This window comes from Galeopterus variegatus, unplaced genomic scaffold (genome assembly GCF_000696425.1).
Source record: "Galeopterus variegatus unplaced genomic scaffold, G_variegatus-3.0.2 Scaffold11109, whole genome shotgun sequence".
Lineage (NCBI taxonomy): Eukaryota > Metazoa > Chordata > Mammalia > Dermoptera > Cynocephalidae > Galeopterus > Galeopterus variegatus.
The window spans coordinates 31,565-45,241 of NW_007737220.1; the positions used below are offsets into that span (position 1 = coordinate 31,565).

The 13,677-nt window shown below is 39.4% G+C and overlaps 1 protein-coding gene across 1 annotated transcript; it reads left to right on the top strand.

Moving 5' to 3' along the window:
* Positions 1-9,525: 9,525 nt before the first annotated feature.
* LOC103610414 (sex comb on midleg-like protein 1) lies at positions 9,526-12,705 on the top strand (the record flags this gene model as incomplete). The annotated part of the gene is made up of 2 exons (XM_008594592.1): positions 9,526-9,916; positions 12,569-12,705. Coding segments are annotated over exons 1-2 (528 nt in total), but the record flags the coding sequence as incomplete, so codon positions are not given.
* Positions 12,706-13,677: the final 972 nt, after the last annotated feature.

Sequence of the window (13,677 nt, forward strand, 5' to 3'; positions counted from 1 at the left end):
CAGGCTCATACACAAAACTTAACCGAAGCCTTTAAGATGTTTACTGCCCTGATTCCCTCAGGAAACAATACTTCCCCAACCTTCAAGGGACAATGTTTTGGTTGTGGAAGACTAGGTCATTTTAAAAGCCAAAGTCCCAAGGCTAAAGGCAAAAAACCCCCTACCACACCTTGCCCCCGATGTAAAAAAGGATTACATTGGAAAAAGGACTGTAGGTCCAAATTTGACAAAGTCCCCAGTGGAAATAGGCTGGCCTCTTTGTACCCTTGGGAACCTCATGACCTTAAAGACCTGAAAAAGGCTGTTGCAGAGAATGGGCCCAATTCTCCATGGGCAGAAACCATCCTCCAGGGCTTAGCGCACCAACCTTTCACAGCCCAAGATTGGAAAATGTTCTGTAGGGCTGTCTTCCCCCCAAACTTGTTTATCAAGTTCTGCGTCTTCTATGAAGAAGAGTGCCATGTGCAGGCAGAGATAAACCAAGCAGCCAGCCAACCAAACCTGAGAGGTCATACAAGCTGCTACAGAACCGACGCAGATTGGATCTGCTATTTCTACAACAAGGAGGGCTATGTGCCGCCCTCAAAGAAGAGTGTTGTTTCTACGCTGACCACTCTGGAGTGGTCATAGATTCCCTAGCTAAGCTTAGAGAAGGGCTAGAAAAGTGCAAAAAAAGAGCAAGAAGCCAATAGTAATTGGTTCCAAAGCTGGCTTTCAAGTTCCCCGTGGCTCACCACCCTGATGTCCTCCCTGGCGGGCCCCCTAGCCATTCGTAATGCTCACCCAGGTGGTAGAGTAGGTGGCCCATAATGAAAGCCCTGACAGCCCTTGGGTCAATATGGCCCTTCAAAAAATCAACACCAAGTTATAAGGCTCTGCCCCACCCCTGCTTGGCTGGATAGTCAATGACTGGTAAGATTTCCCGAGGGAAACAACCTAAGACAGGCACAGCCACCAGAGGGAATGGAGGCGAGGCTGGGAAGGTTAGCTGCCTCCAGCTGCCTTATTAAGACAAAAAGGGGGAGATGTCGGGCCTTAAAATCTAATGCCACCTTAAGTGACATTACAAGCGGCGCTGTTATGGGCCCACAAGGGCGTATTAATGTGGCAGCCTAAGAAGGCGCCAGGAGGAAGTAGGGTGGGAGTGTCTGCGGGAACCTTGCCTTAGCCCTTATTGGCCAAATACGTGCTTCTGTGCTTGTGAACACTGCGTGATTGCAATAGCTAGGCATTGAGACAGGATGCATGCTCTCGTAACCTTTAAGCTGATTGGGGGATGTAAAACTCCCTTGCCCATTTGCCTTTAAAAGCAAGCGCTTGTGTGATAAGAAACGGAACTGCTCAACAGAACCCCCGCCGAGTCTGAGTGTCCTTTAAACCCGGCTGGTTGGGGCCGGCGGTTATACACACCTCTCTTCACGGGTCTCTTCCCCTGTCTCCTTCCAAAGGGGACCGGAGGGAAAGAGGAATCCGGGCCATTCGCTCACCCACCAAAAGGAACGAGGCTAGGGCTGTTTGGGTTGGCCGGCAGTGGACCCGACAGATTTTGAGGTAATGTTTGTATATGTTATAAGGTAAGGGTTCAGCTTCATTCTTTTGCATATAGATATTCAGTTTGCCCTGCACTATTTGAAGAAAAGACTGTCCTTTCTCCAGTGAATTGTCTTGGCACCCTTGTTGAAAACCAGTTAAGGGTTTATTTCTGAACTCTGTATTTTGTTCCATTGGTCTCTATACCAGTTTTTTATGTGAGTACCACATTGTTTTGATTACTGTAGCTTTGTAATTAGTTTCAAAGTTGAGGAATATGAGTCCTCCAACTTTATTCTTTTTTTCCAAGATAGTTTTGGCTATTCAGGGCCTCTTGAAATTCGATATAAATTTGAGAATTGGCTTTTTCATTTCCACTGAAAAGGCTGTTGGCATTTTGACAGGGATTGCAGTGAATTAGTAGATTGCTTTGTGTAGTATTACCATCTTAATGACATTAAGTCTTCCTATCCATACACGGATTATTTTTCCATTTAGGTAGGTCTTCTTTAATTTCTTTCAACAATGTTTTGTAGTTTTCAGTGTAGAATTCTTTCACCTCCTTGGATAGATTTATTCCCAAGTATTTACTTCTTTTAGATGCTATTGTAAATGGAATTGCTTTCTTAATTTCCCTGTGGAAGGTTAATTAGTGATATGTAGAAACACAACTGATTTTTGTGTATTGATCTTGTACCCTGCAACTTTGCTGTACTGGTATATGAGCTCTAGTAGCTTTCCTGTGGATTCTTTGGGATTTTCTATACACAGGATCATTTTGTCTGTGAATAGGGGTAGTTTTACATCTTCCTTTCCAAGTTGGATGCCTTGTTTCTTTTTGTGCCTAATTGCCCTGGCTAGAGTTTTCATACAATGTCAAATAGCAGTGGTGAAAGTGGGCATCCTTGTCTTGGTCCTGAGCTTTGGGGGAGTGCTTTCAGTCTTTCACCACTGAGAATACTGTTAGCTGTGGGTTTTTCAGAAATACCTTTTATCAGATTATGGAATTTTCCTCTATTCCTAGTTTGCTAAAAATTTTTATCATAAAATGGTCTTGGGTTTTGTCAAATGCCCTTTCTGCATCAATTGAGATGATGATTTTTTTTTTCATTGTCTTAATGTGATACACTACATTGATTGATTTTCTTATGTTGAAGCACTGTTGCATTCTTGGGACAAATCGCTCTTGGTCATGGTGAATAATCCTTTTAATATGCTGTAGGAGTAGATTTGCTAATATTTTGTTGAGGAGTTTTGCATCTGTATTTATAAGAGATATTGGTCAGTAATTTTCTTTTCTTGTGATGTCTTTATGTGGCTTTGGAGTCAGGGTAGTTCTGGCTTCATAGAATGAGTTAGGAAGAGTTCCCTCCACTTCAACTTTTTGGGAAGAATTTGAGAAGGATCACTATTAATTCTTCTGTAAATGTTTGTTAGAATCCAGCTATGAAGTGATCTGGTCCTGGGCTTTTCTTTGCTGGGAGATTAGTGATTACCTCTTTAATCTCTTTTTATAGGTCTTTCTTTTGAGAGTTTTCTATTTCTTCTTGAGTCAGTCTGTCTAATTTTTTCAAAAACTATAAGAACAAGTATGTTTCTCATATACTAGCATCAAGCACTTAGATAACATATAGAAAACTATACCTAATTGATAATGGCTACCAAAAATATTCTAAGGAAGAAATGAATAAAAGTAACAGAACATGTAGGAAAGGAGTATGAATATATTAGTGTGGAGTTATAACATTAGACTTTAGTAAGTGGAGAGATACAACTTCTTCTTGGGTGTGAGAAAATACTTTAGTGTAGCTTTAAAAGTCTTGGAAAAATCTGTTTATGGGACATTGGTGATTTACCATATCAAATACTAAAACATTTTAAAGGTACAATTTTAAGATATTGTGGCTCTAGTTCTGAAATAGTCTGATAGGAAGCTCAGCAAAAAATTTAGAGTTAACATAATATATCACATTAATTTGGGAAAGATGGGGAGTAAACCATGCTGGGGCAAATGCTTAACTATTGGTGGGGGACACATTTGATTTCATCTCACATCATACACTTAAATAATTTTGAGATCGATTAAAGAGTTGAATATCTAATAAATGGAAGTATGGAAAAATTAGAGGAAAATACAGCTGGATACTTTTCTAATCCAAGTGAAAGACTGAGTATAAAAGCAGTTGAAGAAATCATGAAGAATATTAATGAATTTGAATGAAATATAAACAAAGAACCCCTCCCTATCTGAAAGACATCAGACTTCAAAATCACACCTACCTCCTGTGAAAAGTATTTGTTGCAATTATACATTTTAAAGGGTTATTATCCTTAAGATAGCAAGACCTCATACAAATCAGACAGAAACCACTGAAACCCCAATTGGGCAGTGAACAGGAGACACACAAAAATTAACAATTCATAGAACAGGAAGTATTGATGGGTAGAAAACATCTGAAAAAGTCAAGTGAATTCATGGTGTGAGAAATGCAAATTAACAAACTTTAAACTTTTATCTATCAAATTAGCAATTTTTAAGAGATAATGTGAGTAAAAATGATAATGGAGAAAAACTATTGCAATGCACTTCTCTCAGAATGTATCATAGTATAACTGTTTGGTCATTTCGACAGCAGCTATCAGGAGCCCCCAACTGTTCATAGCCTTTGACCTAGTGATTCTTCTAGATATCCATTATAAGGAACTACTCGGAGGTGTACAGAAATATTTGCATGCAAATGTGTACAGAAAGTTCCTGATTTATAGGGGCTTCAAAACAATTTTTTGACTTTATACTGGTGCAAAAGCCATATGTGTTCAGTACGGTATTCAATAAGAGACACGAGATATGCAATACTTTATTATCAAGTAAGCTTTGTGTTTGATGATTTTGCCCATCTGTTCTGAGCATGTTTAGTAGGCGAGGCTAAGCTACAATGTTCAGTAGGTGAGGTGTACAAGTATTAAATGTATTTTTGACGTGATATTTCCAACTTATCATGTGTTTATCCAAATGCAACCCTTCTGTAAGTTGAGGAGCATGTGTACACACCATTCTATCAAAATAATGAAAAATTAGGAGCCATATAAATATCCCACCATAGAAAACAGATAATATAACCTGTAGATATCCGTAAAATGAAATATTATGCATGCATTTAAAAATATTTTAAAAATTATAAATGACATACAAAATTGTTCAATATATATGTACAGTATGATTCGAATGAGATGAAATATATATGGAGTACAAAAAAGAAAAGAAAACATATCGAAAGGCTGTGATATTTGTTGGTGATAGTTTATTTAGATTTTGAATTTTTTATAAGGAGCTTAATATTTTTTGGTAAATATATGCAGAAATCATAAATATACAGCTTAAGTAACTTTCAAACTAATATACATATGTAACCAGCACCCATACCTCAAAATACAAGGTTATAAGCTTTCCAGAATCCACTTCGATTGCCTTCTATTCTCTACTCCCTTGCAAGGTAATCACTATCCTGACTTTTCCAACCATTCATGGATTTTGTCTCTTTTTCAGCTTTCTATCAATTGAACCATATACTACATTATCTTTTGTGTCTGGTTTCTTTAACCAGTGTTGTGCTTGTGAGATTCATCCTTGTCGTGTGCAGCAGCAGTCCGTTTCTTCTCATTACTATGATTCTTCCTTTGTTTGAACACACCACAGTTTAATTACTCATGGCTTGTATTAGTTTCATAGTCAGAAGCAAACCAAAACAGTTAAAAAAAAATAAGATTTGGTTGAAGTTACAGCTCAAATTGGAGGTATTTTATAACTTGAAAATTTTATAGACATTAGTCTGCATTTTTCTAACTTGAGAGTTAATTCTCCCATCTTCTTTACCTCCTTTTGATTTTTACCTTTTGGGCCTTTGGTCACTAGTCTCTCTACTGTGGAATGAAAGGGAAACAGGAAAGAGATGAAACCTGAATCCCCTAATTGTGCCTCTCCTTATGCTGTGGCTCAGGATGGATAAAGCGAATTAGCTCTTTCATTAACGTGCCCCTCCCAGTCACTATGAGGCAGGCGTTCAAATCCAATCTCTAGTACAAGATATAATACGATATTGTTGAGGTCAATGCCTGGTTCTGTAGTTAAATGACTGAGAGCCATAATTGAACCTTCATAATTCTAGATTGTTTGGCTTATATTTCACATCCATTTATTTAGATACAATATAAATGTAACTAATAAAGCAATCATAATTTTAGAACTGAAATGGATCTTAGAGATAATCTCAACTGGTTTTCACCAGGCAGACGAGGAGGTGGTGTCTATAGTGTTTGTCCAGTACACATAGTGGCAGGGGCCCATTTCAGAATAGACCCCTGGTTTACATTTTGGAGGCATGCTGCCTCCCTAAGAAAAAGCCTTTTTGAACTTCCTTACTAAAGCACTTAGCCATTGTGTTCTCTTGTTCATTTCTTTCCAGCATTGACCTTGTAGACATTAAGTGGCAAAGCATTCGCTTCACAATTTAGAACTGTGTTTGATTCTTATTTCTGCTCACGGGCAATATAACCCTTCAATTTTTAAAGACTTATTCTAAATCACTAATGGAAGAATTCTTCTTTTGCCATTCTCGAATATTCAACCACGAATTCGAGGTAGCAGTCTGAGAGCATATCCATACTAAGTATATTAAGGTAGTAATGTGTGTGAAATAACTTTTTTATGTGTTGATTTACAGGAGCTGAAGGTTTAGGAGTCCAGGGTGGCCAAGGAGTTTTACAAATGAACCGTCCAGAGAATTTTAAAAGATACAAACCCAACTCAGTCGAGTTTATCCCATTGAACAGAAGAGGACAACCATCTAATGTAAAGGAGAATAATACGGTTTGTGTATTAAAGTGAAAATTTTTGGTTTTTTCATTCTGGTATATTTCTTCTTGTAAAGTTGAGTTTAATTTCATCCAGTGAAAAGCACAGAGCTTAAGTGTACAGTTTAATGAGTTTTGCTAAATATGTACACCTATACCCCATAAAGATAACAAACATTTCCCTCACCCCGGAGAGTTACCTCATGCCTCCTCCCAGCAGGTCCCCATCTCTGTTAACCTTGGGAGTAATAACCTTCTGATATTCCTTCCTCCTAGTTTACTTTTGCCTATTCTAGAACTCCATATAAATAGGATCATGCTGTATGTACTCTTTTGTGTCACAGTCTCTTATCCTTAGAATAATGTTTTGCAGATTCATTTTGTAGTCTCAATATTTCACTCTTGTTTATTGCTTAGTGGTATTCTGTTGTATGAATATCCATAGTTTGTTTATCCATTCTTCGGATGGACATTTGGGTTGTTTTAAGTTCTGGGCTCTTATGAGTAAGGTGGCTACGAATATACTTATGGAAGTCTCCTTGTGAACTTATTTTTACATTTAATTTGGGCAAATACCTGAGAGTGAAAGTATTGGGTGATGGGGTAGATGAAAGTTTAACTTTATAGGAAACTGCCAAACAGTTTTCTGAAATGGTTGTACTATTTTGTATTTTTATATTTGGCCGTGTTTCCTGATCTCTGAAGTTAAATAAAATAGACTATTAAAGTATAAATAATTTGGCTGAACAGAAAATCCTTATGTGAGGGTATGGATATTACTACCACATAAGTAACAAAGGCAATTCTCAACTTCTATCAGTCCCACTAGTTTGATCTTTGGGGATGTTACTTGCTCATCAAGTGTCATGGTTTCTGCCATAATTATGTGAAAGCACTTTGGAAAGCATGAAGCACTCTATGAGGGTAAAATAGTAATATTGTGTTTATAAATATTAATCTATATTACAATTTCATATAATTTTGTTTCCTAATATGTTTGTAATGCAGGCCTAATTCAGGTATTTTTTTTCATGTATTTTCAAACAAAGACATTGATAACTACTTGGTATGATTATATTAAGATTATTCTTACAGTCCATAATTCATCCTTCGAATAAAGAGTTATTATATTGAAATATAATAGTTATTAACTATTTACTTATTTATACCTTGTCTTCTTCCAAAAAAGTGTTTTAGGGTGATTTAGAGGTTGGGTAAAGTGCATAAAGACATATCATAATTTCGTAACCCTCCACCAGCCCAGCCAGCCCCCTGCTCTGTGAGCTCCACACCCTCAGTCCTGCCTCTTCTTTTCTGGAGACAGTCACACATCTGTTTGGCATATAGTTGATGTGTTCTTAATCGTTTTGTAAGGTTAACTGTAGACTGCATGATTTTAAAATACTTTGAAGACAAAACCCACGTTTAGCTTAATGTTCTTTCCGAAGCAAAGTACTCAGTTCATAAGTCATTACAGTCATGTGCCACATAATGACGTTTTGGTCAACAGTGGGATTATGGTCAATAGTGGCCCACACATTAGGATGATGGTCCTAAAAGTGTATAATGGAGTGGGATGCGTGTAGTAGGCTCTACCATGTAGGTGTGTGTGAGTTCACGTAAGGAAGAAATTGCCTAATGATACGTGTGTCGGAATGTGTCCTCATTGCTAAGTGACACATGAGTGTATATGAAAAGTGACTTTTTGTCCTTTTAGCACATTTGAAGATTTTTTTTCCTAAATTAGCACCTTCCTTGGTGTGGAATATCCCCATCATAAAGGTGATGATTGGAGGAGTTGTGGTACCTTCACTTTCCAGCATCAAAGCTTTTTTAAAAGTCTATTTGGGGGGGCCGGCCCGGTGGCGCACTGGATAGTGTGCCGCTTGGGAAGTGCGGTGGCGCTCCCGCCCGAGGGTTCAGATCCCACATACAGACCGGTTCCCGCTCACTGGCTGAGCGAGGCCCGGGAGCAACACCGAGGGTTGCAATCCCGTTGCTGGTCCCCTGTCCGGTACGGGGGCAACACTGAGGGTTGCGATCTGTTGCCAGACACGGAAAAAAGACAAAAAAAAAAAAAAAAAAAAAGTCTATTTGGAGTTGAAGAGCAGGAAAAAACTTGGGGTTACTCATCACAGCCAGTTTGGGTCTGTGTCACCTACAACCAGGCCTAAAGTAGGAAACAAGACTTCTGATGGCTTGAAAAAAATTTTTTTAGCTAGGTGTTAAAATTTGGCTTAATGGTGTTTTCTTTTTAAAAAGAAAAAAAATGATGACTTGTAAGGGGATCTTAACCGTTGACTTGGTGGTGTCCACACTGTGAATCCTGAGTGAGCCAACCGGCCATCCCTATATAGGGATCCAAATCCACGGCCTTGGTGTTGTCATCATCACATTCTCATAGTGAGCCACGGACCGGCCCTGGCTTAATGGTGTTTTCACAGAATGTTACTTTTCGTTTTACATAGGAACTACTAATACCTTCTATTATCATAGGGTGTACGTGAAGCTATTCAAAACCTGGACAGGAAACTTGATGTCATTCATGGAAATGTTTCAAAACTCCACCATCTCCATGCGAAATCAGTGAGGAGACACCGGGTAAGTGTTATAAAAACTATTCTCACAACTCTGAGAAACCACTGGTTTCTAAAATTGCCAATCTGCTACAATTGATAGACAACTAGTCACTGTGAGATGAGCGAGGCTGATCGGTACTTGCTCTAGTAGCACATGGCGACTAAGGCTCTGCCGGAAGAATGCTGAAGTTTAGGTCCGATAAATGCATGACAGTGACCATTTTTAAGTTTCTGAATGTAATGTCTGAAATACAATTAAAATGTAGGGTGGAAGAGGAATAAAACTTCATTATATAATAAAAATACAGCCTTTATTTTTAATAATACAAAGCAATGTTGCATGGAAAATAAATATTAAATGTACTAATTTTATTTTCTTTTTTACTCACCTTTGATTTAGGGTGGGTTTGTGTCATTTCAGAAGCTATTTGGATATGCTTTCAGACATTATATGTACTGGCTGTCTAGAAGACGTAAATCCCAGAAAATGAGGAAGCAGGGGTCTCCCAGTTCATTCTCCTACCGTGAAAGTTATAGCCCAACTTCACCAGTGGGGAGGCGGGAGATGGATTCCCAGAGCATCCCCGAAGGGGGGTTTAATCAGTCGGAGGAATCCCAGGAAGCAGAGCAGGAGTCACTGGTCATGGAGCAGGAGCAGAAGGAGCAGGAGATGTTCTTCAGCCTGAGTCCTCGACGCTTGTCTGCAGATGCATATCAGCCTCCTGTCGTGCCTGATACCCCTCTGCCGGGCACTTCTTTACTGCCCTCCGGTACCAGCCCAGGGGCAGCTAACAACAACAGCATCCTTCCCAATGCCCCAGCTTCCGGGGCAGCACCTGCAGCCCTGCTGACCCAGGGAGAGTCCAGTTCAGTATATACCCATGAAATGAAGAGTCACTCAGTCTTCCTGGGGAAGAAACATACTGTACCATCTATCTACTGCCCTTCTGGTTGTGGTGAGTTTGCAGTGACACACATTACAAATAGCACTATTGAACCATATTCATCAGCATCCTTGATGCACGGTAGTGGAAGCTGTGTGTTTTCTTTTGAGGGATGATTTTAGGTGATATTCGTAATGATAACTTTTATCGAGTGCCTGTTACGTGTGGGACTCTAAGGTTACTTCTGAAGCTGCTTCTGTTCTTTGGGGGAGGTCAGATGGGACGCTCTGTGCAGCCATCCTTACAGCATCTTCACACAGGCCTTCACTAGATTTTGCAGTTGGAGTCCTGATTCCTTGCTGGGGTACTTAACAGAAGATTCGAGGAATGAGACCGTTACTCCCTACCTAATAATATCTCTTATTACAGCATAATGAGCAGGTCAAGTGTGATGTGTCTTTCTTTCTCCCCATTGAAGCTACCAGTTCAGTAGTAGAGCCTGACCCCTTTGTCTCTGAGAACCCTTCAGCCTGGTCCGTGGATGAAGTGATCCTGTTTCTGCAACATGCATATCCTCAGATATTAGGCCCCATCGCCAACCTCTTCAGAGATCATGTAATGTACCTTTTTCTCCAGTTTTCCTAACCTAATGCCTTTGAATGACCTCTGTGCAGGCCTTTAAGTTGGATAGAGAGTCCTGTGAATGGTGGGGGCTCCCTATCAACTCATTTTTCCATATGTGAGAAAGGTTAGATCCTTAAATGGTAGGTTAACAATCTATTCTGTCAATGGGTGTCCAAGTGCGTAATATACTAAACAGCCTCAAGTACCCAAGATATGATTATTCAGCTTCGCCACCCTCAGGAGGACCTCCCTTTTGTGATGACAGATACAAGGATCCCCCACCCACACATACACACACCTGCTCCCAGCTCAGCCCCAGGGCCATGTGGAGGAGGGGCTGACCACAAGAGGTAACAGGGTGGCCTTCTTGTTATGACACCCAATGAATCCAGCAACTGATTCCATTGGCTCTGTTAATCTTATATGGTTATTCACCATTTGTGATGCAGATACCCTCCTGCTTACAAAGAAACCTCATGGGCTACATTCTTACAAGTTCTGTTTTTTGTTTTTTTTTTTTAATTCTAGTTATACTTAGTAGAAAAAGCATAGAAGTCGCCTCACAGAGGTGGTGTCATAAGGGATTTCAGGTCTTTTCAGACAGTGATACATGATTAAGTAAAGGTTTATTTTTAAACTGGCCCATCTGACAACCAAATAATACGGTTCAGCAGGAGAAGTTGCTCCATTAACATAACAAGAACATTTAGGAGGATGCCTTGTGACTATCGAGTAATATTTTGACCGTGTGTCCTGGCGTATAAAGTTACTGGCCACATGTCCGATGTACCGTTTTCAGTATGGCGAGAAAATCAGTACCTCGTTTTAGTATCTAATTGGCCTCGGACAACTAAGTGGGTTTCAACATAAGCACAGCTGTGTATAGCACACTCCCAGTTTGCATTGATGTGGGTTTACTCTCATTGCCAGCCCTGCTCAGAACGTTGACTGTCTGAAATTCATTTCTACCATTTATACGTTTCCTCTTTGTTGGAGATATGTAGTGTTTTATTCAACACTCAGTTTTTAAAATTAGGTAGTTTGACAGAGTTCACTTTTTTAAGATTTTAGGTTAAAAGTTCTTGATCTTAAATTTATAAATTATCAAATGATGCTTCACTGTCCAAATTGTATTTTTAATAGTTTTCATAAAGAAGATTCATATTCCAAAAATACACATCTGGAATGAGCTGCTGTCTTGTTTGTTTTACATGTTCTTATATATAAAGAAGTAACCTCTTTCTGATGAAATATGAAAGCATTATTAATTAGTATAATTTCCTTCTCTCTGTAGGAAGTTGATGGGAATGCCCTGCTACTACTCACGATTGACGTGATGATGAAAGATATGGGGGTGAAAGCGGGACCAGCCGTGAAGCTGCGCCACTGGATTGAAAATTTAAAGAAGAAACATTCTACAACAATTGAAGAAAATGTGTCAGTTTAGATTGGGCTTATTTCTGGGGGGACGTATTAAATTCAACACCCAGTTTTTAAAATTTGGTAGTTTGACACAGTTCATTTTTTAAGATATTAGGTTAAGTGTTCTTGATCTTGAAATTCGAAGTAAATTTTTAAATTATCAAATGATGCTTCACTGTCCAAATTGTATTTTTGATAGTTTTCATAAAGTAGATGCATATTCCAAGAATATACTTGTGAAATGAGCTGCTCTCCTTGTTTTACATATTCTTATATATAAAGAAGGAACGTCTATCTGATGAAATACGAAAGTATTATTAATTATTATAATTTCATTTTCTCTGTAGGAGATTGACGGACAGGCCCTGCTACTACTCACAAGTGACAAAATGATGAAAGATATGGGGCTGAAGCTGGGGCCAGCCGTGAAGTTGTGCCACTACATTGAAAGTTTAAAGAAGAAACATTCTACAACAATTGAAGAAATTGTGTCAGTTTAGATTGGGCTTATTTCTGGGGGGACNCACTAGATTTTACAATTTTATTCTTCACTCCTTGCTGGGGTACTTAACAGAAGATTCGAGGAATGAGACCATTGCTCCCTACCTACTAATATCTCTTATTACAGCATAATGAGCAGGTCAAGTATGATGTGTCTTTATTTCTCCCCCATTGAAGCTACAAGTTCACCAGTGGAGCCTGACCCCTATGTCTCTGAGGACCCTTCAGCCTGGTCCGTGGATGAAGTGATCCTGTTTCTGCAACATGCAGATCCTCAGTCATTAGGCCCCCTCGCCAACCTGTGCAGGCACCATGTAATGTACCTTTTTCTCCAATTTTCCTACCGTAATGCCTTTGAATGACCTCTGTGCAGGCCTTTCAGTTGGATACACAGTCATGTGGATGGTGGGGACTCCCTATCAACTAATTTTTCCATATGTGAGAAATGTTAGATCCTTAAATGGTAGGTTAATGATCTGTTCTTTCAATGGGTGTTCAAGTGCCTACTATACTAAAGGGCCTAAAGTTCCCAAGAGGTGATGATTGAGCTTCGCCACCCTCAGGTGGACCTCCCTTTTGTGATGACAGAACAACGGTCCCCCGCCCACATACACACACACCTGCTCCCGGCTCAGCCCCAGGGTCATGTGGAGGAGGGGGTGACCACAAGCGGTAACAGGGTGGCCTTCTTGTTATGACACCCAATGAATCCAGCAACTGATTCCATTGGCTCTGTTAATCTTATATGGTTATTCACCATTTGTGATGCCGATACCCTCCTGCTTGCAAAGAAACCTCACAGGCTACATTCTTATAAGTTCTGTTGTTTGTTTTTAATTATAGTTTTACTAAGTAAAAGAAGTATAGAAGTTGCCTCACAAAGGTGGTGTCATAAGGGATTTCAGGTCTTTACAGACAGTGATACATGGTTAAGAATAGGCTTATTTTTAAACTGGCACTTGTGACAACCAAATAATATGTTTCAGCAGCATAAGTTGGTCCTTTAAGATAACAAGGACTTTTAGGAGGATGCCTTGTGACTATCAATTAATATTTTGACCGTGTTTCCTAGCAAATAAAATTACTGGCCACATGTCCGATGTACCGTTTTCACTATGGTGAGAAAATCAGTACCTCGTTTTAGTATCTAATTAGCCTCGGACAACTAAGTGGGTTTCAACATAAGCACAGCTGTGTATAGCACACTCCCAGTTTGCATTGATGTGGGTTTACTCTCATTGCCAGCCCTGCTCAGAACGTTGACTGTCTGAAATTCATTTCTTCCA